Source organism: Nomascus leucogenys, chromosome 7b (genome assembly GCF_006542625.1).
Source record: "Nomascus leucogenys isolate Asia chromosome 7b, Asia_NLE_v1, whole genome shotgun sequence".
NCBI classification, from domain to species: Eukaryota; Metazoa; Chordata; class Mammalia; order Primates; family Hylobatidae; genus Nomascus; species Nomascus leucogenys.
The window spans coordinates 72,404,265-72,430,528 of record NC_044387.1 but is presented as its reverse complement, the minus strand read 5'-3'; the positions used below and the strand labels follow the sequence as shown (position 1 = coordinate 72,430,528).

The following is a 26,264-nucleotide window of genomic DNA, read 5'->3' as shown; positions in this document are numbered from 1 at the left end:
TTAAGGGACAGGAGCACAAGTCAAATTTTTGTGGTAGGTCCTCTACTAAAGGGTTCCTGAAAACATGGCTTTTTCTCCTTTGTTGCTTAATAAAATCTTTTCCCTCTGTTTTCTCTTCCCTCCCTTGCTCCTTGTTTTTTCTTTTTTCTAGCCTGGGAATGCCAGCATGGGGGCACACAGTGTGAAGGACAAGGGCCTGGCTATAGGTTTTTCACTCCAGTGCATTAGGAAGGCAGACGGTAAGGAACAGGCTAGCAGAAAAAGTCTTCAGGCTCTGGCTGCCTTTTTTGATTTGTGCATTAATGCTGCAGAGTCGACAGCCTGCCTGAGAGAGGCTGAAGGGACGTGTGTTCTGTATGTCTGGAATTTATTCCTTTGGCTCTGTAAGATGTGACACTGCATAATGGCCACGAAGAAGTAATTCTGATCCTGTGACTATCTTGGCAAAAGTTCCAGAAAGACATATGGACATAATCTTCTGGACATTTGTAGAAGAGCCTTCCCTTGGGGACTGCAGGCTTGCTCTCATTTCCAGTCTTACGGCTCTTACCTTGGCTTTATCCTGTTTTCACTTAAGAGATAAAAGGCTAAAGTGTATTCAACTGAAAGGACAAAAAATATATTAATGTAAGAGTAAGTCATCATTATGACACATATCAATTTCTTACCTCAGGCAGTGTACAAACCAGGGCTCTGGATATTAACCCAGCCAGGATTAGAGACAAAAAGGTCTGGATAGCTCTAGATACACACTGGGAAAATATGAACTTTTTCAATGCTGGGATCCAGCATCTTCATCTATAAATTGACAGAGAGGTGACATTTTTAAAAACAAAATCTTCCAGGAACAATGATTTGCCTAAATATTATTCTGGAACAAGTGCTCTGCATCTATGACCCTAAATTTTAGGTATATTTTGAGAAATTATTCATTTCTCATTGGAACAGATTTCTTTTTGTTTTGTTTTGCTTTTTGAGACAAGGTCTTGCTCTGTCATTTATGCTGGAGTGCAGTGGCGTGTTCTCAGCTCACAATAACCTCTGCCTCCTGGGCTCAAGTGAATCTCCCACCTCAGCCTCCAGAGTAGCTGAGACCACAGGCCACCACACCCAGCTAATTTTTTAATTTTTTGTAGAGATGGGGTTTTGCTAATGTTGCCAAGGCTGGTCTCAAACTCCTGAGCTCAAGTGATCCACCAGCCTCAGGCTCCCAAAGTGTTGGGATTACAGGTGTGAGCCACCACATCTAGCTAGAATAGATTTCCATCTGTACACATCTTTATTATAAAATACTTGACATAACACAATATCCAGCTAATTTCCTCCCAAGTTTCTGTGTATAACTTGGGAAGTAATCAGTTGTTAAACTTGAATTTCATCTAAGCCCTTCAATTTACCTTTATCCTTCTTTTTTTCCTTGAAGAGTCTAATAGGGTAATAGAAAAAAACTCAGAAAATACCAAAGCCCAGGTGCTGGTCTATGAACACTGACTGTGTCCTGCCCCTAAAGTTGCCCTTTAAAGCTAGCTCCCTGAAGAATGCCAGTCAAGAGGTCTGCCAGGAGCCGATCTTTACTCATTTACCAGTGTTTTGTAAATCCTCATTGAGAAAATTATTGGGAGTCGTACTATTGGGAAAAGGAGAAAGAGACTGAAACTGTGAAGATGGAGGTTCCCTGGGGTATGAGGTCCTCTTTACTTAGACCTTAAGCAGTTTTCCCCTAAGGAAGCACTCAGAATCATCTTGCAGTTGGAATGCTAACAAATTGCCTTGACTGATGGCTAGCTTTAAAAGGATAGGTTATTTTTGTTTTGTTGTTTCATTTTGTTTTTATCTCAGTGGTCACCACACTATCAAGATCTAAGCAAATGACTGTTCCATGAACCTTAACCAAGAAAAATGAGTAATCAAGAACTTTTTTGCATTTTTACACATATATGGCTATAGATTAGGTTCATTTTGTAGAATCTCGTCACAGGCTCAGAGAACTACAGAAATGGAAAATGCTCAAGAGGTTATCTGTTCTAGCTTCCAGAGCCTCAAAGCTAGTGGACAGTAAGTTGCAGGTCAACAGAAACACTAGCAAACTATTGGTACCTTGGATGATATTTGGGCCATTGCCAGCACATGAGATACAATGAAACGATGTGTGTTCAGCCCATAATGGCATTCATCACATGGCTGAAAGCAAGCCAGCTGATAGGTCCCCAGTTTTATCCAATTGGGACATTTTTTTTCTTAGTTCTGGTACAAACGAATCAACCAGAAAGGTCTCCGGTTTTACCTGCGTTAGATATTCTCTTCCCCTAGGACTCGATAAACCATGGCTGGTGTGGGAGGTGGGAAAGTCAGCACAGCTGGGCATGAAACCTGTGTGGTTGCACAGGGACCTGTGCTTAGAAGGGTCTTATGTTTGGCATAATGCTTCTGCCATCTAGAAATTCTTAATAATTTTTGAACACGTGATCTTGCATTTTAATTTTGCATTGAATTTCACAAATAATGTAGCCAGCCCTGGCACAGAATACTAGCTCAGCTTGGCAGTTCTTAACATAGCCATGTGGATGGGTTTCAGTGGGGGCGGGAAAATAGTTCCCAGGAGTGGTGGGTAGATGGTGGCCAGCACTGCTGGTATAGCCTTGAGAACTGAAAGGACACTGAATCATGGACGATATGGTTCTTGCCCTCCAAAAATCTCAGTCTGGTAGGATAAATTTTATTTTCAAAAAGTTGTTTCTCCAATCCCCACATATCCAAATGAATATATTTTATATATATATATATATATATATTCTTTCTACCAAGGAAGTGATTCAAGGAAGAAATTTATTTCTGTCTCTCTCTTAATTGACAAAGATTAAATGTCTATATATAATATATATATATATATAGAGAGAGAGAGAGAGAGTGAATGGGAATATCCAACTACCATAGAAAAGTGATAAATAGGAAAAGAAAATATAGGCAGAAAATCCACCTTTGCTCTCAACATCACAAAGACTAGCTTTATCAAGTGCAAGCCAGTCTATGATTACAGATGGTATTAAGAGTCTCTTGTACAACAAGAGGGACCCCAATCTAGCACCAGGACTTAATATTACAAACTGCTACAAATATTCTTTCTACCAAGGTCCATAAAGAATAGGACAACGTAAGCCCTGGAAGGGTGCCTGTAGCCTTGCAAGGACTCAATGAATAGAGTACAAAAAAGAAAAGAAAGTTAAATGACAAAGAAATGGAAGGAATGCAAGGGAAGGAGGGAGGGAAGTTGACCAGTTAAGTTTTTCAAGGTACCGGCAGGTTATCTGGGAAGATATAAAACAAAGGGTAAGCCATATTTAGAGCAATAAATTTTATGAAACGTTAATTGGGTTTACTCTCAGAACTCCCCTTTTCATTATTATGTTTAATACCAAACACTAAAAAATTAATCAGGAAATTCCATCTGGCCAACAATTTCAGTTTATGAAATTTCTTTTGCTTCAGATTAAAAGCAATCCTCTGAGTGAATTGAGTATTCCAAGACAGCCCCTAATATCCCCAAACAAAGACTCAAGAGTATCATTCTCTTTTATATTGTAACATCTTTGAGTCACTTGCAATCTATAAATAAACTTGCATTTTACAGAAATCCCTCTACAAAAAAGCAGCAGCATGCTGGAATTCAATGCACGAGACTATTTTTAAAAGTGTTTTGATTTTTAAAAAATTAATTATAGGCCCTAGATAACACAAGAGTTATAACTTGGCTTACCACAAGTTTTATGTTTCTTAACACTTTGAAACAATCCTACATCTGTGCTTTAAGTGCGAGTTTAGTACAAGTGCAGTCTTTAATGTTAATTGAAGCTTTTCTTGATTATGGCTGCCCTGTTCTATAATGAGGAAAATGGAATCAGTAATATTGTGCAATCAGTAATATTCTGAAATCAGTAATTAATGCTGTTTATCTTTACAAAAAAACATGTTGCTGCTATTTTTAGATGTCTTGGGTTTCCCTAGGTGTAACTCAAGAAGTTATCTGACACCAAAATGAATCTTTGAAACAAAAGCCCTCCCTTTAAAAGCATATAAAAGAGAAAAGCAAGGAAATGTGGGGGCAGTGTTTTCTTCCCAGAAGGCATGTGCAACTGTAAATCTATGAAACAGGAACATTATGGATAATAAAAACTTTGGGCCTAGATGTATTTGTTCAACTGAATTTGTTAGTTGATTTAGATCAAGAGAAGAGTTCATGACATAGATCAGATTTATGTGAAACCACGTGCTTGAGAAGCATTATGGTCTTTACCTTATACAAAAAGGCATAGATAGTATAATATAGAAGTAACATTTGGAAATTTTAGTCCTCAGAAACTAAATGATAACTTCTCTTTCAAGAATATGTTGTTTAAAAGTACAGGAAGAGAGGAAGTGATTCAAGGAAGAAATTTATTTCTGTCTCTATCTTAATTGACAAAGATTAAATGTCTAGGTCCTATAGGTTTTTGCTCTAGTAAAAAGTCTTTGGTTGATTTTCTCCTAAGAATTCCTTGGGAGAGAAGTGGACATTAGCCACGGTAACTGGAGACAGAACAAGACCTCAGATGCATGACTCTTGTAACAGAAACTAATTGATTTTCTGTAATTTGGCCTGTCTGGCCACATTATATTTCAGACAGAGTGAAAATTACTATTTCTGTGCTCAACATTTCTTGACAATTGAAAATGAGTAACAGCATTTTTTAAAGAAGAAAGAGTAAACACAACATTTGATTAAATGGTGGCATATAATTCCAACCCAAAACACATAGTCAATTTTATTTTTCAAGTTCATGGACAACTATTAACTTACACAGTGAGAACCACAGTTCATCTGATCCACTGCACAAGAAAACCAACGGAAAAGGATATTATCACTTTGAAATAAGTGATACCTTATATCTCTGTGGGTTAAAGAGAACACAAGGGCATAAGGATAAGCCTAGTAGAAGTTTCTAGAAAGAGTTAATAAACAATGCAGGCCAGTTGCAAAATATCCTTGATCTTCCTTGGAGAAGTAACCAGAATTGCTATAAGAGGGATGGTTACAGAGCAGCTAATATCCTCTGGTCATAGATCCCAAGAAAAAGGCCTCAGGTACCTAAGATCATGGCTGGCCTAGGGTAGGGGTCCCCAACCCCTGGACCATTGGCCAATACTTGTCCCTGGCCTGTTAGGAACTGGGCCACACAGGTGAGCGGCAGGCAAGCAAGAGAAGCTTCATCTGTATTTATAGCCACTCCCCATCACTCACATTACCACCTGAGCTGTGCCTCCTGTCAGACCAGCAGCGGCATTATATTCTCATAGGAGCACAAACCCTACTGTGAACTGCACACACAAGGGATCTAGGTTGCATGCTCCTTATGAGAATCTAATGCCTAATGATCTGTCACTATCTCCCATCACCCCCAGATGCGATTGTCTAGCTATAGAAAAACAAGCTCAGGGCTTCCACTGATTCTACATTATGGTGAGTTGTATAATTATTTCATTACATATTACAATGTAATAATAATAATAGAAATACAGTGGACAATAAATGTAATGCACTTGAATCATCCCAAAACCATTCCCCTACCACCCCACCCCCGAGTCCTTGGAAAAATTGTCTTCCACGAAACTGGCCCCTGGTGCCAAAAAGGTTGGGGACCACTAGAGAACTAAGCAAGGTAAATGTTTTCTTTCCTAAACTCAAGATTTTTCATTTTGACATTTGCTAAAGACACTAAATTCTAAGAGATTGTGAAATGTCAAACTGCCCTCATAAATGATGAGAACACTTCGTGAGATTGTGTATTTCAATGCAATAAGTAGAAGATAATGCATTTATTTAATAAACCCATGTAAAATGTTAAAAGTCATCGTTCTCTGAAGTACTACAAAATGTTTCCCAAAGATATCATACCAGGATGCTACGGCAGCCAAAAGAAAGATAACAGCTATAGGGAATAAACACAAACAGAGTATTGGGCTAGACAGGCTCCTGTTTGCTAGAGAGGCATTTTACGTATTCTTACTTTCTTTTGCCTTTTGAAAAACACAGTATCCAGTCCCATTCTTAACACCATTTATCTTCATTCTTACTATACGTGACGGGATGAAAATGCCTTTTAGTAGCCAAGCTGATGTAAGTGTGGAATTCACATCAACTGAAATCACTGCTAGGCCAAGTTATCAAAATCTTATTGTTGAATTAGAATCTAGACTCAGACTCCAAGGAGACATGAATAATGTGTGTGCTGGTCTTTCCCTAATTAGTATTCATGAATCTCTGGGAATTCTCTCTCTGTCTCTCTCTCCGCATTTATCTCAGTGGTTGTTTCATCTGATTGTTGCTTGATTTTAATTAAATCTGGCACTTCTTCATGGAGCACTAAATTTCTTCTCAATGGCTATACATTAAACTGTGGTGAGCCCTGAAGGCTCTGCCACCAACATAAGTTCAGCCTTTATTGCTTTGTGCAGTCCATCCATTCTTGGTTCAAGGGTGTCCTAGATACAGAGATACCAGTTCAGATATGCACAGGTAATGACACCAATTACCTGGCAGGATGTGTAAAATAAGCTCTTCCATTCTCTTCTGTACCACGCTGATGGACTCTGATACATCTTCCCTTCAATTATCAAGTAGGACTTCATTCACTGAAAGGTCTCATCAAAGTCCACGTGTCTTGGTGGTGGAGTTATTTAACGCCATACTTTTCAACATCTTTAGGCTTAAAATCAGGAGAACCACCTGACATACAAAAACATCATCTGTTTTGAAACCTAAAAGTTCCTATTATTGGAGCTCCTAAATTAAGCTACTGCTTAGAAGTGTGTGTGTGTGTGTGTGTGTGTGTGTAGTGTGTGTACAAGCTCTCTAACTTTGAAGGCCAAATATCGAATTCCAAAACACAAAAGAGAGAATTTCTTAGTACATAGAGGGATATGACCACATGCAAAAAACATAGTTTATAGAAACATGGAGTTTAACGTTTTCTACCACCCATTACTTACAAGTCAGGAGTATCTTCTTTCAAGTACGTCATGAAGCAAAGGATGTATTGAAGTGGAGCTTCTTTCTTATACATTATTCTTGTTGGCTCTGAGGGAGGAGCCAGATTTCTAGAAATTTCTAGAAAAAGCCTGGGTAAAGAGCAAACCATCCAAACCATCCCCTGAGATTAGATAGAAGAAGGGAGACCATAGAGAGCTTCCAGTTTATGGTCTAGGCATAATAGCAACAATGTGCTGGCCTCATCTTCCCTATATGGCCCTTCATCTCTCAAGGACACTGAACAGGGTGTTCTATTTCCTTGCACTGGAAAGGAAAAAGGAGTTATAGATTTCTTTGCTGCAAAGCAATCTTCTAGAGAAAGGAATTGTTCCCTCCGCATCAGTGTTTTATCAGAATCAAGACTTTAATAGTAAAATGAAAGGAAATGAATCCTGTTTTCCCAATTGCTCAGCATGCATGTATTCCCAGTCTTTCTTTTTTCCCCTAATGACACCTAACTGGATTTTAAAATGTAGTTTTTCTAAGAAGGAACTTCATGTTTTCAGAATGCTTTCTCAAAAACAGGAGCTCTTCTAGTTACAACATAAATGATGCTATTAATTTCTGTTATATGTACATCATCGTATGTGGGTTTTGTTGTTGTTACTGCTGTGGTTTCTTTCTCTTTTTTTTAAGAGAATATATACTGACCTAGACATCTTCTGTCTCTCCATGTGGCATAAAGTTTCAAGACAGCAGGCTGAGTTCCATAGCCATAGAACACATAGAAACTCACAGCCAAGACAGGAATCAAGCTCACAACTGTGCTAAGAAATACTAAGATAACCATCTGCTTCCAGCTCTGTTAGACTACAAGGGGCATTTTGTTTATTAGCCTGCTAAATGCTTTTAAAGTATTGCCTTTGTTTCCACAGGATAAAAGTAGTTAATCAAAGACTACATTAGTTAATGCAATTTTAACTGGAAAGATGTATACAAATATATTTCGAGATACATTGCAAGGATAGTGGAAACTGTCTCTTTTTCACTTTACTTGCAATTTTAATGTTTCTATTGAAATTATTTATTTCATTTAAAAAGTGGAAACTTAGAACCACCTGTATTATCCCCTCACATTGTACCCACATTGCTGAAGAAGCTATCTATCCTAGGACATTGGGTTTTCATATTATTTCCCCCATCATGAACTAGTGAAAGGGAATGATTACAATTAAGCACAACTTAGATTTGAAAGAAAAATAATCTGCTTTCAGAAATCAATGTGGTTTTATTCATAGTTTTGAGTCAAATAGAGAGGTGAGCCAGTTCATTCCAACTCTGACATTCAAAGACTCACTGAAGAGCACTAAACAAAACCAAGCATGTTATTTTAGACACATCTAACTACTGCCATTTATAAGTAACGACTCGAAATTCTGCTCTGCTTTCCATAGCTTTTTAAAAACCTGTTCTAAATCTATTTGTACTGTGTATCAATTATATGGATAAAATAAGAGCCGAGAGGCTCTCCCTAAGAAAAATGTTGTTTTTGCCAGAAACTCTGCCCAGCTACCTTCTGAGTTCCTTGAAAATGAAAATCTCTGTGTCTCCCAGATGACAGCCACCTTGTCGGTGCAACCAAAATAGCTCTCGCAGCTAGAGAGCTGTCTGTCAGCAATAGTTCTGACAGATATCAGATTTGGCATGCAGCAGGAAGGCTAGAAATGGTCCCACAGAAGGCGGTTTGGTGGGAGTATGACCAGCTAAGGAGCAAGGAAGGGGGAGCGCTCAGAAAACAGTGCTCCTGTTTTCACAAGGAAAACTACAGGCATTTCGGGAAATGACAAATAGTCTTGAGGGAGAGGACAGACAAAGAGATGGTTATTGACAAGTCTCTATTTCCACGATTAGTTCTATGGGATTTTTGAAAGGGCAATGATTAGATAGAGACAAGATGCAGTAAACTGGCCGGTTTCCATTTGTGAAAGGAAGCAAATACACTTACATGCGTAGGATTTTTATCTCCCTCTAGTGGTGGGGTGGGGCCTTTGAGGCTATAGCCTATTACTGAATAATACTGCTTCAGAAACAAAGATGAGCTTCCCTTACAGCGCTTTTACCCGTAAGATTAGGATTTTCATTAAATGTGTTGCTCTCCCTTACGGTCGTTTTCAAAACATTCCCAATCTTCCATGTGATGGAGTGAATTGCCTTTTAAGGATGCTGATTACCAGCGATGAGGTAACAAGTGTCTCCCTCTCTTCTTAGCTAGAGATACAAGATTCCATTTTCCTCTGTTGTCCTAACAAAAGTGAAGCCATTTTGTGCTCAGAGGCAACTCTCCTGATCCCTAGTCTGGGCCAGAAAAACCTGAGGAGCTAAATAAGTAAAAGAAAGCTAGCTTACCTAGAGTAAAGGTGGAAAACATGGAAACTCAGAGGGAAGACTCTAGTAAAGGATCTAGAGAATCATCTGAACCTTAAATTAAGGGCAATAATTGGAGAGAAATTTTGGAACAAGTCTCCACCACTCCCTTCCAGTCCCTGTCATTTTTGCCATTTTCATCCTTGGTCAAATGACCGATACTTCTGGTGTAGCAATTTAGAACAGTGATAGTGGATGAAAAAGCAGAAAAGATAGAAAAAATAAATGATAACAATTTTAAGGAGAGTAACTAAAGTTTCCTTCTTCCATATGGATATGCAATTTAAGTGTATTAAAGGAAAAGATCAAAGGTTACAGCCATCTAATCAACGGATTATTGATCAATAACTGAAAACCTATCAATGTGAAGTATACAAAATACGCAGCTTTTCCCCTTGCCCTGCTCTATACTCAGAATTAGGCATCACTGATGTCTACTTGATTTCTCCTCTTGAATGTCTCCAAGGCAACCAAACTCATATGTTTTCCTTGCAAACCTGTTCCTTCTCTGGTTTCCTTATCTCGGTGGATAACTTCATCAGCCGGTCATGCAAGCCAGAAATCCAGGAGTTACTTGTTCCTCCTAGCCTTCCACCATCATATCCAATCCATCAGAGTCCTTCAATTTTACTTCCTATATCTATCTCAAACAGATCCATTTCTCTGTGGCTCTGCTACCACCCTAATTCATCATCTCTCCCCTAAAAAATTCCTGCTCCAAAGGGCATCCACTCCATCCTTTGTCAAATGCATTGTCCACACTGCACTACTTTATTCAACAAATATTTTTGAGGAACCTACTTTGTACCGTAGTGAATCAGACAGACAAGGAATTTCTGGAAAATAGAAGATAAACATCAGGTAGTCAAAAGCACTATGAGGACAATCAAAGTAGGATGATGAAATAGAGAGTGGCTAAATGACTACTCTAGACTGTGTTCAAATACAAGAAATTGGTGGCAATTTTAACAAGGGGTATTAGTTTTGACGCAGGAAAATGAAAGAAGTCCTCTGGGACGATGGTATCTGCTCCTAGCATATAAGGAGTGTGTTTCTGATACTGGCCAATAATAAAAAGGAGGTTAAAATGTACATGAACATTCAATCTAGGGCTGTTTGTCTCCAAATATCTCTGCTTTAACATAGCACTTACTACCTATATGGAAGTATCTTATTTTTGTTAACCTCTGTATGTCTCCCTTCTTTAGAATGTAAGCTCCATGAACATGCGGGCCATAACGGTCTTGATCTCTGCAGTAACTACAGTGCCTAAGAACTGAGCCTGGCATTACGGTAGGCATGCTAATAAGTATTTGTTGCATTAACGCACAAATTGCTGAGTGAAGCAGGAGAGTAGACAGAGAATGTAATGGATTGGGTTTGGGGGCTGAGGAAGTCTCTGCTGAGATGTCAAGGTCATTTACTTCCCCTTGCAAGGTTAACTGGGTTATAAAATCCCGGCCACGCTTTTTAGCATCAAGCACCAAGCGCTTACGCTCAAACTCATACACCCGGTCAGAGCCACAAACCTCTCCAACTCCCCGCTAGGAGGAGTCACACCTCCCCACCCAGAAACCCTCCCACCCTCTCCTCTCTGCCGGGTTCCGGCAGGCTTAGAATCACAATGCTCGCCGGGAATAGTAGTCTTCCGGTCCGAGCCTATAGCGTTTTTTAATACATTTGCAGAACTACGCTTTCCAGGGAGCCTCGCGGCATAGTGATGAGGCTGCGTCACCTGACCAAGACTCTGGAGTTACAATGGCGGCGCCCGTGCTGCGCTGGGGCGGCGGTGCAAGACGTTGGGCTTTCGCCTGGGTCGACGGCGGTTCTTGCCACCGAAGAGGGGCTCCGACTGGTTCCACATCCAACCGGATTAGGGGACAGAGCTCAGTGGCTCAACAGCCCCTCCACACGGCCCAGAAGCCGAGGAAAGGGTATTCTGTTTCATACATTTTTGCCCACCTAACTGTGAGGTGGAACTGCAGGACTGGGGAAATAATGGCAATTACGGCCCAGCTTCTAGACGTTTTGGCTGACGGGAGGGCATTGAGTTATAACCCGGAGCCCGAAACCTAAATAAATGCACAAAATAGGCCCTCTATCAGCTCCGCCCCCATATATAAACCACTGTTTTCAAATAGACGTAGGTGGGGAATTCGCGAGTGTAAAATAGCGAATATTTTCTTGAAGAGTGCACAGACAGAAGAGTGGATTCGGTCATCTTACTAATAGCACTAGCAGTGGGGACGGTGACACGAGAAGCGGGATCATATTTAGCTGATTTTATTTAGCGCTAGTATGGGCCGGCAGCGTTCTAAAGGTAAAAAGGGAGCCTTTACCTACAAGCTCTTGGTAGTGGTGGGTTATTGTCATTAGTCAGAAAACACGAGTTATCTGTGCAGGCGTTTTATGTTGAATATGTGTGACTAGACCTAGGAGGACGCAGCCAAAAGAAGAGATACTCTCCCTGGTTATATGGAGAGTTTTGCTTATTTGGCCAGATATCCCCTGAACAGTTGTTTATGCTTCATTATGTAAAAATTAAATAGTTTCTCTTTAAATACAGAAACATGTGGCAAGTTTCTAATATTTTGTTTATTCTTTGAGACTGGTTGGTATTATTTTTACTTTCAGTTGGAGGAACAGAGGGAAATTGTCCGGAAAGAAGTATTCAGTTTTGTATTCGTTTCGTGAATTAGGTTGTTTCCTTGTGAATGGAAAGTACATTTTTTCTCTCATGTAATGGAACTGCAAAAATACTTTGAATGATGCTTTGCTGCATGCAGAATTTCTAATGAGTTCTTACTTTAATTCCCCTCCTTTATGGGCTGTGTTTTACAAACTTTAAAAAGAAGGACTTATTCTTGCATTACTTCAGATATAGAACTTTATGTGTTGAAATGATTGAAACAAAACAAAATGAAGTAAAATATGTATATATATACACATACACACACACACACACACATATATATACACACACACAAAATTGCTTGGGAGAAGAGCAGGATAGGAACATACATGGATTTCATAGGGAATAAGCACATTTTTAAGGACCTAGAGAGGCCTGTGTACAGATCCAAGAGAGTAGGACTGACCAGATAAGAGAGATTATTATAGCATTTAACAACTTCTTAGATTTGATAGCAAATAAGCATAAACAAACAAAGTAACCTGAAATTAGGTCTCAGGAATTGAAAGTAATTTGGGGGACCAAAAATATGCCGCATCAGATGGTTTAATGTGGTGGAGTTTTGCAAAATTTTTTCAAGAGTATCATTTAGTGGTGATTTGTTATATCTGTGTCTCTCTGGTTATTATACATGCAAACCAAAACATGGTTGAGAATTTCTTTTTAAATAAGAGACATGGAACTATTTATCATTATTTCTCTAGTAGTAGAATGTTGCCATTTATGTTAATTCTAGATAATGGGGGAAGATCAGCTTTCTTCATTTACTGAGTGATTACTTGATAAGGTACAGTTAATTTGTTAAATGCTGCTTTTCACTGAAGTCAGCCGCGCAGTTGTCACCTGATACCCATTTCTAAATTGTTTTAAGACGCCAAATTGTTCCTTTCTCTATTGCCTTCATGTTTATATCATCAGCCTTCTGATGCCATCTTGTAAATAAATTTTAGTTTGCCAATCTCAGTGTAGGCGCTTATTCTGAATTGTTTTTTATTTAGTCACTGATAAAATATGACACATTTTTAATGTGAAGATATAACATTGTAGTAAGTTTAAAACACATATAGGAAATTAACATTTGTGGTTTAGACTTATAAAAATTCATTCATGGTGATAAATATAATTACATCTTAACCATTATCTCTTTCTTCTTAGTGAACACAAATGGGCTGCTGTAGTAGGTTTGGAAATTCATGCCCAGATTTCCTCCAACTCTAAACTCTTCTCTGGATCTCAAGTTCGCTTTTCAGCACCTCCAAATTCTTTGGTTTCTTTTTTTGATGCATCTCTACCTGGAACTTTGCCGGTAAGATTCTTATTTAATCCTATTTTCATTAGAAAATATTTATTTTATATAGAACATGGAAAATTATTTTCTTGTTTTAATAATAACACAACTCTTTGGAAATACTTATTTAGGGAATTTTGGGTGAAGCGGGATATATTAAATGTTTTCTAAAGACCCATCTCTGTGATGCTGTTTCTAAGTCTGAACATATTCATACACGTATTCATCCCTTCACAAACATTTTAGCATGCCTACTAATACCAGACATTGTGCTTTGAGCTGGGTCATAAAGATGATCCTTGCCTTTAAGGAGTTCAAAAACTAGTAGGGGAGATGTGTCTTATAAACAAATAGAGGACAGTGTGATTCCTTCTTTGAAGGTAATATGCAGAGGATGGTTATGAAACCCAGAGGAGGGACAACTAATTCAGTAAAAGAAAGGACTATTGTGAGAAATTGAAGTAGGGGTACATTAGGTTAAGGAAGGGTTACTGAAGAGGTGGTGGCCTGAGCTATTTGAGAAGCCCAAAAGAATTTAGGCAGATAAATGAAGGAGGAGGAGGAGTCAACTCAAAGGAAGCAGCATATATCACATGATTTCACAGTGTAAGGCCAGTAATGATTGTGGTTATTGCAAATTAAGAAACACTCAATAATGTAGAAAACAGCCATAATATGCAGTGAGTTAACTATTGTACTCACTTAACCACTCATTTTTACTTGATCCTATGGAATGACTGGGCCCAATATACTCATCAGCAAGACTTTTTGCATATATTTTTAGATAATTGGTTGAATTTTTAAGAAACGTATGAAGGGAACAATGTAAATGTTTTAGCTAATAAATAGCATATGGTCTGTCCAGGACGTATAATATCAACTGTGTTTGAGGTTTCCTGCCATATTTGGAGGAAATGTGTATCCATGGTGGTGACAAAGGTGGGGAGGGGCAGACATTGTCATGGGTGAATTCCATGCTCTCAAACATTTAAATAAGAGTGGAAGCTGGTTGAGGCCGGGCGCGGTGGCTCACGCCTGTAATCCCAGCACTTTGGGAGGCCAAGGCGGGCGGATCACAAGGTCAGGAGATCGAGACCATCCTGGCTAACACAGTGAAACCCCGTCTGTACTAACAATAAACTGCAAAAAATTAGCCGGGCGTGGTGGTGGGCTCCTGTAGTCCCAGCTACTTGGGAGGCTGAGGCAGGAGAATGGCATGAACCTGGGAGGCAGAGCTTGCAGTGAGCCGAGATCGTGCCACTGCACTCCAGCCTGGGCGACAGAGTGAGACTCCGTCTCAAAAAAAAAAAAAAAAAAACCAAAAACAAAAACTGGAAGCTGTTTGAACTGAGCACTGGCAGGCTTGCAGAGGCAGAGGTATACTTTTCTCAGTCACTGACCAAAGTGGAAGATTCTGGGCAGTGCCTCCAGTATGCCTGCCTCACTCAGCTTTGGTTGTATTGGGGCAGCATCTTTGTCTTGGAACTTTTCTCTTACTCGCGTTTTCTGTCATGGAGGACTCCCATCCCTGCAGACCATATCAAGGATCACCTTTGATTTGCTGCTGGGTCCCTCTGGGAGAAGATAGATGTGGAGGTGTGCCCTCTTTCTCTCTCTCTGACTTAGGGATCTATCTACGGAAAGATTTTTTGTTTGTTTGAGAAGAGTGAATTTTTTGGTTATAAATATATGACATGTTTTTTGGGCAGAGATTCAGATATAGTAGAAATACAGTAATATTTATTTAGACAAGTAAAATGGAAGGCAAGTTGTCATAACACCTCTACATTTTCCCTTCCAGATTCAAAACAGTTTTTTCCTATGTGGTAGTTAATTATCAAGAGATTAGGCATAAGCTCTGAGTTCCTCCTAGGTTTTTCCAGCTGTGAATGTGATGGCTATCAGGCCATACTTATTATAGTTCATTTTAGAAACAGATCCATTTGCAGATAAGCATGTTTTCTGTAAATAGACTCTCCAGCTGTACCTAAATTTGGTCAAAAATTAGACCAAATTAGAAAAATTCAAAATAATTAAAATGCCAACATTTTAATTGCTTTGTAAAACTTGTCATGCACGAAAAAAGAAGGTGCTTGTTCACTGATAAGCATATCAATAACACAGTGAAGGTGTTTGGGACATTTGAGTGTTGAGAGAGAGCTTGGCTTACATTAATTAAATGGCAGACAAAGTCTGGAAATACAGTTTTGTATGAGCTAGGATTTGTTTTCCTCTTCAGAGCCTACAACGCTTATGGTTTAAGTAGCCTAAATGGGTTATTCTATAGACAGAGCGGATCTACCTCTTTTTCAGAAATGTTTCTGCCTTTAAGGGACCTCATTTAGTACGTGAGCAACATTATACCCAAACTCCCAGAGTTAAGCATTGTCACTCAAAACATTTCAAAATCTTTTGATTTACCTCTAAATAGATTTAAAATACACTAAAACCTTTAGACACTAAAACCTTTAGACAGTTGTCCTTCCCCTAAGCCCTATGGAGATGTATAAACATGCTCTGACAGCCAGACTCTGCTTATAACTCCATTTATAGGAAACCAATAATTTGAGAATATGTTTGTGCTTCTGAGGACTTTAGTAGAACGTTATGTTATTGTTTTGGTCAAGTAAACCAAAAGTGTAAGTATGATTCATGATGATACTTGAAACTCTTTCTGCCCAATATTGCTCCCTTCTCTCCTGCTGCTTCCCTGCCCTCTACCTGGCTGATTGTGCCTTCTCACATGGCTGTGTTCTGCCACTCAGCCCTGAAATGTTGGTTTCCCATGCCCTATCCTTTGGCTCTCAATTCTTCTGTTCCCTGTGTTCCCCTGAGTAATCTTTTTACCCTCAAATAAAGCTCCCATCTCTCTTTTAGGCAAGAAACCTATATCTATTGTGTCCTACTATACATTTCCATCTGAATGATTCATAAACATCTTAAATTCAGCGGTTACAGTGTTAAGCCTGTTATCTTTTCTCCCCAAAGTTTCACTGCCTCCTGACAAAAGAATAAACCAACAAGGGAAAATATATATGAGAAGAAGCAAAAATCAGTGGGAAAAGGATAAGTTATTTAACTGATGATTTTGGAATTGGTTAGCTATTTGGAGAAAAAGTATCGTTCATTTCACACATCAAAACAAAGTTCATATATATATAAGTTAAATGTCAAATTAAATCCAAAAATATCTAGGAGAATATTTGTTTGTCCTTGGGTTGGGGAGAAACTTTGTAGGCATAAAATCAAGAAAAAACAGCTAATTAGGCAAGATGGCAATTTGACTACTTTATTTGCCCAACATATATTTATTGACCTAGTAATTCTTTTAGGAATCTGTCCTTGGAAAATAATAACATGTGAGCAAAGACTTATATGCAGAGATGTCTATAGCAGATCTATTTTTAAAGGTAGAGAATTGGAAGTAACCACAATTTCTCAGTAATGGGAGAATCATTGAGTAAATTATAATACATCAGTACAGTGCAACATTATGAGGCCACTGATAATGTTTATAATAGACTTTTAGTGACATAGGAAAATGCTAAAGATAAAAATTCTAGTGAGATGAATAGAATTTTCATGTAGATTACTTAATCTTCTTTGCATCAGTTTCTTATAAAATGGGGATACTTGACTCATGGGATTTGTGTGAGAATTAAATGAATCAGTACCTTTAAAACACTTAAAACAGTAATTGTGTGTAATAAGTGCTCTTATTAACAGATAATTAACAAGTAATAACAGGTAATTAATTGAAAAGTTCTTAATAATAGGTAAGGTAAATCTTACCTACTAGCATACCCATAATGATTGGCGGCTTTTATCTTTACAAAGGCTCTCCTGAGTTATTGTGCACAGTTACATTGCCAGTGAGAGCAAAAGTAAATGCTACACATAACAATTGGTCACTTAACCTTGATTTCACTAGTTAAATGATCTGCCAACAGAAACTAACCTGGGGTTCTCATCACCTCAGAGATGTATAGAGAATTAAGTAAATAATAAAAACCAGTAAAAACTAGTATATTGGATAAAATTATTTCTGAATTAGAAATAATTACTTTTATTGCAGAAAAGAAGGCTTATGAACTTTTTCTATCTGTAATTACTTGCAGTGTTTCTTTGGTTCAACATGGTATTGGCTCTTGATTTAGTAAAAAATTAGGATTGTTACTTAAAACAATTGTGATAATGTATAGTCTTTCTGTAGACATTTTATTCTTCTCTGTTGACATTTTATTCTTCTCTGTCGGTTGTGTCTTCATTCACTCAGCTGGCATATATTGGATGCCTACATTATGCTAGCCCTTGTGTAGCTCTAGTGACACAGTTTTGAACTTGGTAGAAGATAGATACGGGTGTTGCCCACATGGAGCATGAACGAGCAAGCAGGCAGTTGCACTACCTTTTAATAAACATGTTAGTCGTGGAAATACAAGGTGCTTGAGGAGCACATAGGAAGAGTATTCAACACACATATAAGGAATTGAGGAAACTGGCCAAGTAAAAAGTGAATAGGATGTACAAAGACCAGACGAAAAACAATGTGGCTTGCTCTAGAAACTGAAACATTTTCCATGTGTTGTAGCATAGAACTTGAATATGGGCATTGCAAGAGGTGAGGCTAGAGCAGAAAGCATAGCCTGTACCATGTAAGCCCTCATAAGGGGTGTTGTTCCCATTTGTAAAGAGATAAGAAGACATAAGGAGAGTGCAGGGCCAGAAACTCCAAGGAAGTGAGTGTTTTGCGAAGGAGGGAGTACAAGAACGTTGGATGCTACTGAGAGGTCAAGTAAAGTGAGGACTAGGAAGTGCCCATTGGATTTATTAAGAAGGGTATCCTTTGCAAGAACAGTTTGAGTGGGGTGATGGAAACAGAAGGTAGGTGATAGTGAATTGAGAAATGTCATGGCATGGAGGAAGAAGTGAGTGTGGGCAACTGTTTCAAAAAGTTTTACTATGAAGGCCAGCAGAATGCAGCAAGTGAAAGGAGACATGGAATCAAGAGAAAACATTTATTGGTCATGTCTTAATATTGGAGAGACTTGGGAATGATTAAATGCTGATGAGTTATATAGTCTATGATAATGTACACTTAAAATGTGTTTAAGAGGATAGATCTCATGTTAAGTGTTCTTGCTGCAATAAAACAATTTTTAAAAAATGCCGATGAGAAGGAGCCAATGAAGAAGGGGTAAAGACAGGAGAGGCTTTTGATTAATATGGCCAACTGAACACATACATTTTAATCCATCCTCTCTGTAACCCGAAGAAACCCCACTGAAATGATAGTGAAAGAATGCAAATACGATAAGCCTACAAAAGAACGGGAGAGGAGACAAGAGTGTGTGAGAGAGAGATGGTAGGTGGAGGAGGGCCTCACTTTGCAGAGGATGCACTGTGACCTAAGTGCCTGCAGGAAGGGACACTAGCGAGACCTGAGATGATGTATCCTACACAACCTCAAAAACGCTCAGGATGTGGGGGTGTCAAGTATTGTGGAAGGCTGGCTGAGGTGAAAACAAAGGGATTGAGTCAGAGTCTGAGTACAGTGCAGTGAGATCTGAGCTTCTCTACCTGACCCTGGGCAGCTTCCCCCTGTCTCTTGTGGTTACCCCTGGTGTCACATGGCTTTAAACTACCGTTACTTCTGTGGCCCCAGGGGATTTTCTTGCTTTGAGCTTGGCTCTGGGCATGTACACATCTGTGTATTTGTAAATTTATATGTATATATAAATGTATGTGTGTATAAATAGAATACTTCATTTCTGTCTCCTGCCTCCATCTTCCTGTTCCCCAGCATGTCTGGAGCACACCTGCTGTCTTGACCAACCCCCTCCCCATTCTGATTAGTAACCCTTATTCTGTATGTTTTTTAGGATCTTTTTATTTTCTTATTTTCCCTCAGTTTTAGGATTTTATGGAAGCCCATCATAAATCTTGAGGATGAAAAGGTCAGCCAGCCCATTTCACTGCTTATAGGCAGGATTACAGCTACACTAAGGACAGCATTCTTTGTTTCTATTAGTAGGGATTCAACTTCACTCAATATTTTGACCTAGTAAAATCTCTTAACTGTGGCGCAGAGTCTTCCTTAATTTATTAAGTAATTATTCACCTATAGATCTATAGACAGGATCTTAGGTTGTTTGCTTAGTTATTTCCTATTTAACAATGTCATTCCAGTTTTTCTACTTGTAATACTTTGTATATGGATGTGAAATGGGAAGAAAAATAAGAAAGACAATATATTTGTTTGGTAAAATGTCATGGGATTTACAAGTCTGTTTCATAATTGGCCAAATAATATTTCCAGTAATGGTGAGATTTCAGCAAAGAATCAAGTTTGTTTGAAATTTTTGCATGTGCAAACCCATGTTTACACATACACACACACACATTCACTTTTTGTCATCGGAAATGCTTGCCCTCTCCTGGTGTCAGTTCCCACGCAGGAGAAAGAGGAGGACACCGTCGCCTCTGCCGTAGGAATGCTCAGTGTGGCACAGTGGATAACTCCTGATAATCAGGCTGCACTACAATTCGATTAATAAGAAATGAGGAACTCTGCTCTTGTTTTGCTTGTCTGAAAGCTCTTATCTGTATGTAACACAGAACTCCCTAGCAACTGTGAATGCCTCTTGTTTCCAGAACTGGGGGAAAGACCATAAAAGCTGTTTTTCACACATGTATGCGAGAATATCCTCCTCTTTTCTCAGGATCAGCCTGTCTTAAAAAAGCATTCAGGGCTTTCCATATCAAAGGTATTTAGAATTGGCCCTGGAAGCTATGGAATGAAAATAGGAATGTTGTTTACTACATTTTACAAAACTTTCTTTTATTCACAAGAGTGCATACTATTAGCCAGAATAAGGGGAATGAAGAGGGAAAGAAATATGATGTGAATAAATATGATGTGATGCCTGCCCTCTGAGAACTAACAAACAATGTGAATGCTGTGCTTTCTGCTAGAGATTCATTCTGGTACATATGTATGCACATTGCAGCAGAAGGGGTCTTGCCTCCCTGAAGAAATGGTGATGTGAACGCTTTTCTAAAGTACTTTGGAATTAATTTATTTTTTAGATTCCTTATGACAGATTTCGTTCAAGCTAGGTAAATCTGCAGCATTCTGACTGAACATAGAAGATATTGGTGATAACTTTTGTTTTGAAGAACCTACTAGATTTAGAAACCCTTGACTAGTCTAGGGAGCATCAGGCTTTCTGAAATGCTTTTCTGACTCTTAATTCTGAACATAATTATAAAAGTTGTTTTTAACTCAAAATGTAGAAGTGAAACAAATTGAAGATAGCATCATTAGGGAAAAGTCTTTAAATACATACATTTATAATCAGATCTATATTTATCTCTCTGTCCATTCACACTTAGATGATGTTTAGCTATTTAAGAAGACAAAATGTGACCATTTTCTATGAAATTTCTTTCCATTTCAATGATTTGCTTTAATGTAATCTGAAAGATTTATAATTATATTGTATGCTCAGACTTGCTTCTTGCCAGTCACTCTCCAAATCACTTCTATAGTTATCTCCATGCTTTTGAGAGTGAGGTGTTGCAGGGATGAAGTGTTGTGTACAGTGACCCTTGTCACCCTAAAAGAGGTATGTGTCTGTGAGCTCATACCCACAAATGTGGAAGGTTCCTTTTCAGCTCTCACTCTGCTGATGGTCTAAACCTGCCTTATAACTTAGTTAACTGGATGTCTCTCATGAACTCAGTGACTCATGACAATGATGACTTTCACGTTCAGCAGGCAGCATGATCTCACCTTCCTCCCTGTAGGAAGCATTTGACTCCTTCCCTGCCATAGATCTTTTTCTAACTTTCAGTGGGTTCTTGAAAGCCTCTCTCTTCACAGCCATTTTCACTTCCCCACCTCTCTACCAGTTTTGCATGCAATATTCCCCACCTGAAACCTAACCATATTAATAGTAATGCTTCTACTATTTTTATTTTTTATTTTTTTTAGAGACAGGGCATTACCATGTTGCTCAGGCTAGTTTCTAACTCCTGGGTTCAAGGAGTCCTCCTGCCTCTGCCTCGCAAAGTGCTGCGATTATAGGCATGAGCCACCATGCCTGGCCTCTACTTTCTATCAATATGTATTTGTTTCATATAGTTGACTGAACATCTTTTTATGTTTTATGTATGTTGTTTATAAGGATTTCTGTGTTTGATTATAAGCTTCTAAAGAGCAATTCATGGATCTTTCTTGGGCCACTTGACAGTACCTTGCATAGAACATGTGTATAGCACCCCTAGTAAATATTTCCCTATATACTTGCATACTCGTGCGTACACACACATGAAGCATCCATATGAAAGGATTTTCCTGTCTAAAACCGTTTAGCTATTTTTTAAACTTCTTTATGGGTCTCTTGTCCTGGCTGAACATAAGACAACCTTTTCTTGATTACCCAAGCTTATCAGCAACATCAGTTATTGCTCAGTGTTGTAATGGTGCCTTCAAGGTCTATTGAGGTGTGTAAAGCTTTTTGATCCTACAGTAAATGGCTAAAGATAGCCATTGTTTTTAGGTTTCATATTACATTGTTTTTCCCTGCTTTTATAGTTATGTGTTCCTCACCATGTTTTTAAAGCTGCTGTCAGTATATTTGGCTCTAGGAATCCCTTGCTCATTTTTCACTTCTCAATGATTATTTCTGATTAGTTCACAAAGTCAGATTATCACTTTTGTATATATAAATAAGAACAAAGCTCTTGAGTAGAAACCTGTCCTACAAAATAAAGTACATGGATGCTATGAAAGCTATTTAGCATCATCATGTGACACTGGAATAGGAAGAGGTCCTGAAAATCATTCAGTTCAGTCCTTTTAATTTACAGATGAGAGAACTGCTGTTGGGACTTGCCCATGGTCACACAATTTCTTAACATTCCATTCAGATTAGAACCAAAGTTTCTCACTTCCAGTTCAGCAATTAGCTCTCAACCTGTTCCACTATAGTTGGAGTTACTGGAAGTCAGATTTATGTAGGTGGCTATTATTTTACAGATATGTATATATGAGTATACATCCAAAAACATTAATCTCATTAACAGATGTATGTGTAATATGTTTATAGATGTATGTCCACATGCTTATACACATACAGAGGCATTGACTACACAGCACTGATGCTGGTTGTATGCACCATGTATTATGATGTCCTCTAGGTGTGAGATCTAAACCTAGGGAGGGAGCAAAGACAAAAGTGCTGAGTCAGAAGAAGAAATGGATAAAGGAAGTCTCACCTAATTAGTCTGCAATTCAGGGCCCTGTGCACCGGATTTCCCCAGACTCACCATGAAGAAAGCACTCTGTCTATGGGCAACTCTTAGCTGTACATATCACCATGCGAATAGCGGTCACGGGAAAATTCTTTTAGGATCTTTTCTCTAGGCTTCATTCTGACCGGTTTTCTCTACACTGACTTCTAGTTCAGTAATTTTCTTTATAGTATTCACTCTTTTACATATCCATTGAGGTTTTTAGTTCACTAGATCTTTCAATTACAGAAATTCTGTTTTTCTCTTTTAAATTTTTCTAGCCTTTTGAAAATATCTTGTTCTTTTTTCATGTATTCAGTTCTTTATTTCTTTCATAATTTTACAGCTACTTGTTTTATAGTCTGTATTCAGTAATTCCATTACCTGAAGTTCTTGAGTGATCTTATTATGCTTTTTGCTTGACTGCTGATTCTAGCTGGCAGTGGATTATTTTCTGGTATATTTTGTAATTTTTTTATTATGAAGCCATATCTGACAGGGCTTTATTAGTGGGATCTTGTTGAGAGTGCATCTCTTTAAAGCGCTTTTGCATTGGCTTTTGCCTGATGCTCCAGGTCTAAGCCAGGGCCATTTTCCATATTTACCTCTTAGCTTAGGGGCTTCTGGACCACAGAGTTAGTACATCTGACCCCAAGCCTGTCTGAGAGCAGACTATCAATTCTTAGGGCAGACTCCCATACCCCCTGTCCCACTGCCACCCACCAAAATCTAAAATCTGGCTGAAACTTTACTAAGGTAGAAACCTTATAGAAGGGAGGGGATGAAACAAAGGCTGTGAATATGGGTGACTCAGAATGGGGCAGGGAAGGCACCTTTAACCTCTCTCTGGCCCCCTTGCCCTGTCCCATTAAGATATCCCTCCTAGCTAGGTGCAGTGGCTCACGCCTGTTATCCCAGCACTTTGGGAGGCCGAGGCAGGCGGATCACGAGGTCAGGAGATCGAGACCATCCTGGTTAACACGGTGAAACCCTGTCTCTACTAAAAATACAAGCAATTAGCTGGGTGCGGTGGCGGGCACCTATAGTCCCAGCTACTCAGGAGGCTGAGGCAGAAGAATGGCATTATCTGGGGAGGCGGAGCTTGCAGTGAGCCAGGATAGTGCCACTGCACTCCAGCCTGGGCGAAAGAGCGAGACTCCGCCTCAAAAAAAAAAAGATATCCCTCCCTTCCCATTGTAATTCTTCTGTGTTGTTGTGTATGTATTGCAGTTCACACTAGTTAGGGCCAAGATTGGTGAACATCCCAGTACCTCTTATCTGTCCTCTCATCACAGACACGGATCAGGTGACTGAGCTCTTTCCAAATTCCCGCTAGATGTGTAAGGATGCACTCTCTCACCTGTTGCCTTTAAAGATGATCATTTTCCCAAAAAAAAAGCTTCATCCTTAATAAAATGATTCCCTTAACCTTTGTGTAGAAATGATGATGCCATCTCACTCCTCCTAAAGAACAACAAAAAGCAATATGATGGTGTTGACAGGAGCAGCTGGCTCTAGTGGGAGAAATCAATGAGGAAATTGAGAGTTCTCTTTCCTCTCCACCGCAGCCTTGGCGAACCTGAGGGACCTTGTCTGGCCTCCCCCTGGGTGAATTTTCTGGGTCTGCAGAGCATCTCCCTGACTCAGCAGTGTTTCTCAGGAGCTTGGTGTTCCTTTCCTAGTAATGGAAGTCTCCAGGCAGCTTGCTTATCTCCCCACAGATTCATTCCTGAGCAAGAAACTGCCAGTATTGTTTGGGAAAGGCTTTTTTCCCATTTCCACATCCTTTTATTGGTTTGTTTTCCCTCAAAAATATGCATGTGGATGAGATATGGAGCAAAATAATAAGCCCTTATTAGAGAAGACAGTATTATACTTAGAATTATTAACTGCTCAAAATGAATTTTGTACACTACTGCAACCAAAAATCTGTAATACAATAGTACTACTCCCTTATCTGTAGTTTCAGTTACCCTCAGTGCAGGAGAATAAGATATTTTGAGAGAGACCACATTCATATAACTTTGATTACAGTATATTGTTCTTTTTTATTATTATTGTTAATCTCTTGCTGTGCATAATTTATAAATTAAACTTTATCATACATACCTATGGATAGGGAAAAAAATAGTCTATGTCAGACTTGGTACCATCCGAGGTCTTAGGCGTTCCCCAGGGGTCTTGGAACCTATCCCTCATGGATAAGGGGGCACTCCTGTACTGGAAAGAGAGGTAGGAGTGTGCAGAAAATAAAGTATGAACACATTACCAAAGATGCCTGGGAGTACAAAAGCTTAGGAGTCTTTTGGTGATATAAATATGTAGTAGTCCAAAAAAAAACCTAACAGTGTTCTGTGACACTATTTTTGTCTCTGCCATTCAAGTAGCTCATAGAGGCTTTGTTCTGGTGATTTATACTAGAAGCCTATAATAAAAACGCAGCCTGAAATCATGCAGCTGGGTACCATTCATTTTTCTTCCATGGACAGTTCTCGAACTTAACAAATTACAGCAGGCCTGGCAAAGCTCTTCCTGCAAAGGCAATACATGCCTGGCCATGGCAGCTGCCCTCTTGGGTTTCTTCTGCTTTGTGGCATCATTGGTGATGCTGCGGGGATTGCTAGATGGTTTTTATGAGTACATCATGTACTGCATAATGACATTTTGGTAACAGCAGACTACATATATGATGGTGGTCCCATAAAATTACAATGCAGCTGAAAAATTCCTATGGCCTGGTGATGTCATAGCCATCTTATCATCATGGCATAATACATGACGATATGTTTAGATACACAAATACTTACGGTTGTGTTACAGTTCCCTACAGTATTCAGTACATAACATGCTGTACAGTTTTGTAGCCTAGGAGCAATAGGCTATATCCTATAGCCTAGGTGTGTAGAGGGCTATCCCATCCAGGTTTGTATGAGTACACTCTTATGATGTTCATACAACAGCAAAGTCACCTAACAAGGCATTTCTCAGAACATATCTGCATTGGTAAGTGATGCACGACTGTACTAGGAAAGAGTTTCTAGGAAGATATTGTGTAGTTTTAGTGGGTCAATAAAAATAATACTCTCTTCCTGTCTTGAGTCAGAACCAACTGAGAAATCAGCACAGAAGTCAGACAGATGGAAATGAACATACCAGCTTTATTACAGATAATAGCTTGATTGAAAAATGCAACGTGATGTTTAGCCACATGCTTTTTAGTACCTGCTGCCTCTGTTGAACTCAGCTCTCCAAAACTGCAGGCTTTTCACTTGTAGAGGACGAACTTGCTTCTGCAAAAAGCTTATCATGTGGCCAAGTAGAGCCGACTGTCCCGTCATTGTCGGCATGTTGATTAGGAAGAACTCATGCAGGCTTTGTCCTGATAATTTATACTATAAGCTTCTATAGGAATGCTCAGCCACAGGGCCAACCCACTCATGTGGTTCCATTTCCCAAAGTCACTTGTCAGAAAAGTCACTCTTTTGGGGACAAGAGAATATGGAGTAGAAAGCAAAGTCCTGTCACATGGAAACCTAGGGGCAGGGGAATGACTGTTGCCC

General features: G+C 39.1%; 1 protein-coding gene across 3 annotated transcripts in view; it reads left to right on the top strand.

Annotated features, from left to right (window-relative positions):
- Positions 1–11,099: 11,099 nt before the first annotated feature.
- GATB (glutamyl-tRNA amidotransferase subunit B) overlaps positions 11,100–26,264 on the top strand; it is an 81,226-nt gene continuing 66,061 nt past the window's right edge. Inside the window, exons 1-2 of one of the 3 annotated variants that reach the window (XR_004031040.1) lie at positions 11,100–11,361; positions 13,275–13,425. Coding sequence is in view for 2 of the 3 variants with exons in the window: in XM_003257836.4 (XP_003257884.1) it covers positions 11,186–11,361; positions 13,275–13,425 (327 nt within the window). In the remaining variant the exon portion in view is untranslated. The remainder of the gene's footprint in view (positions 11,362–13,274; positions 13,426–26,264) is intronic. The other 2 variants (XM_003257836.4, XM_030816240.1) reach the window with 2 other exon arrangements.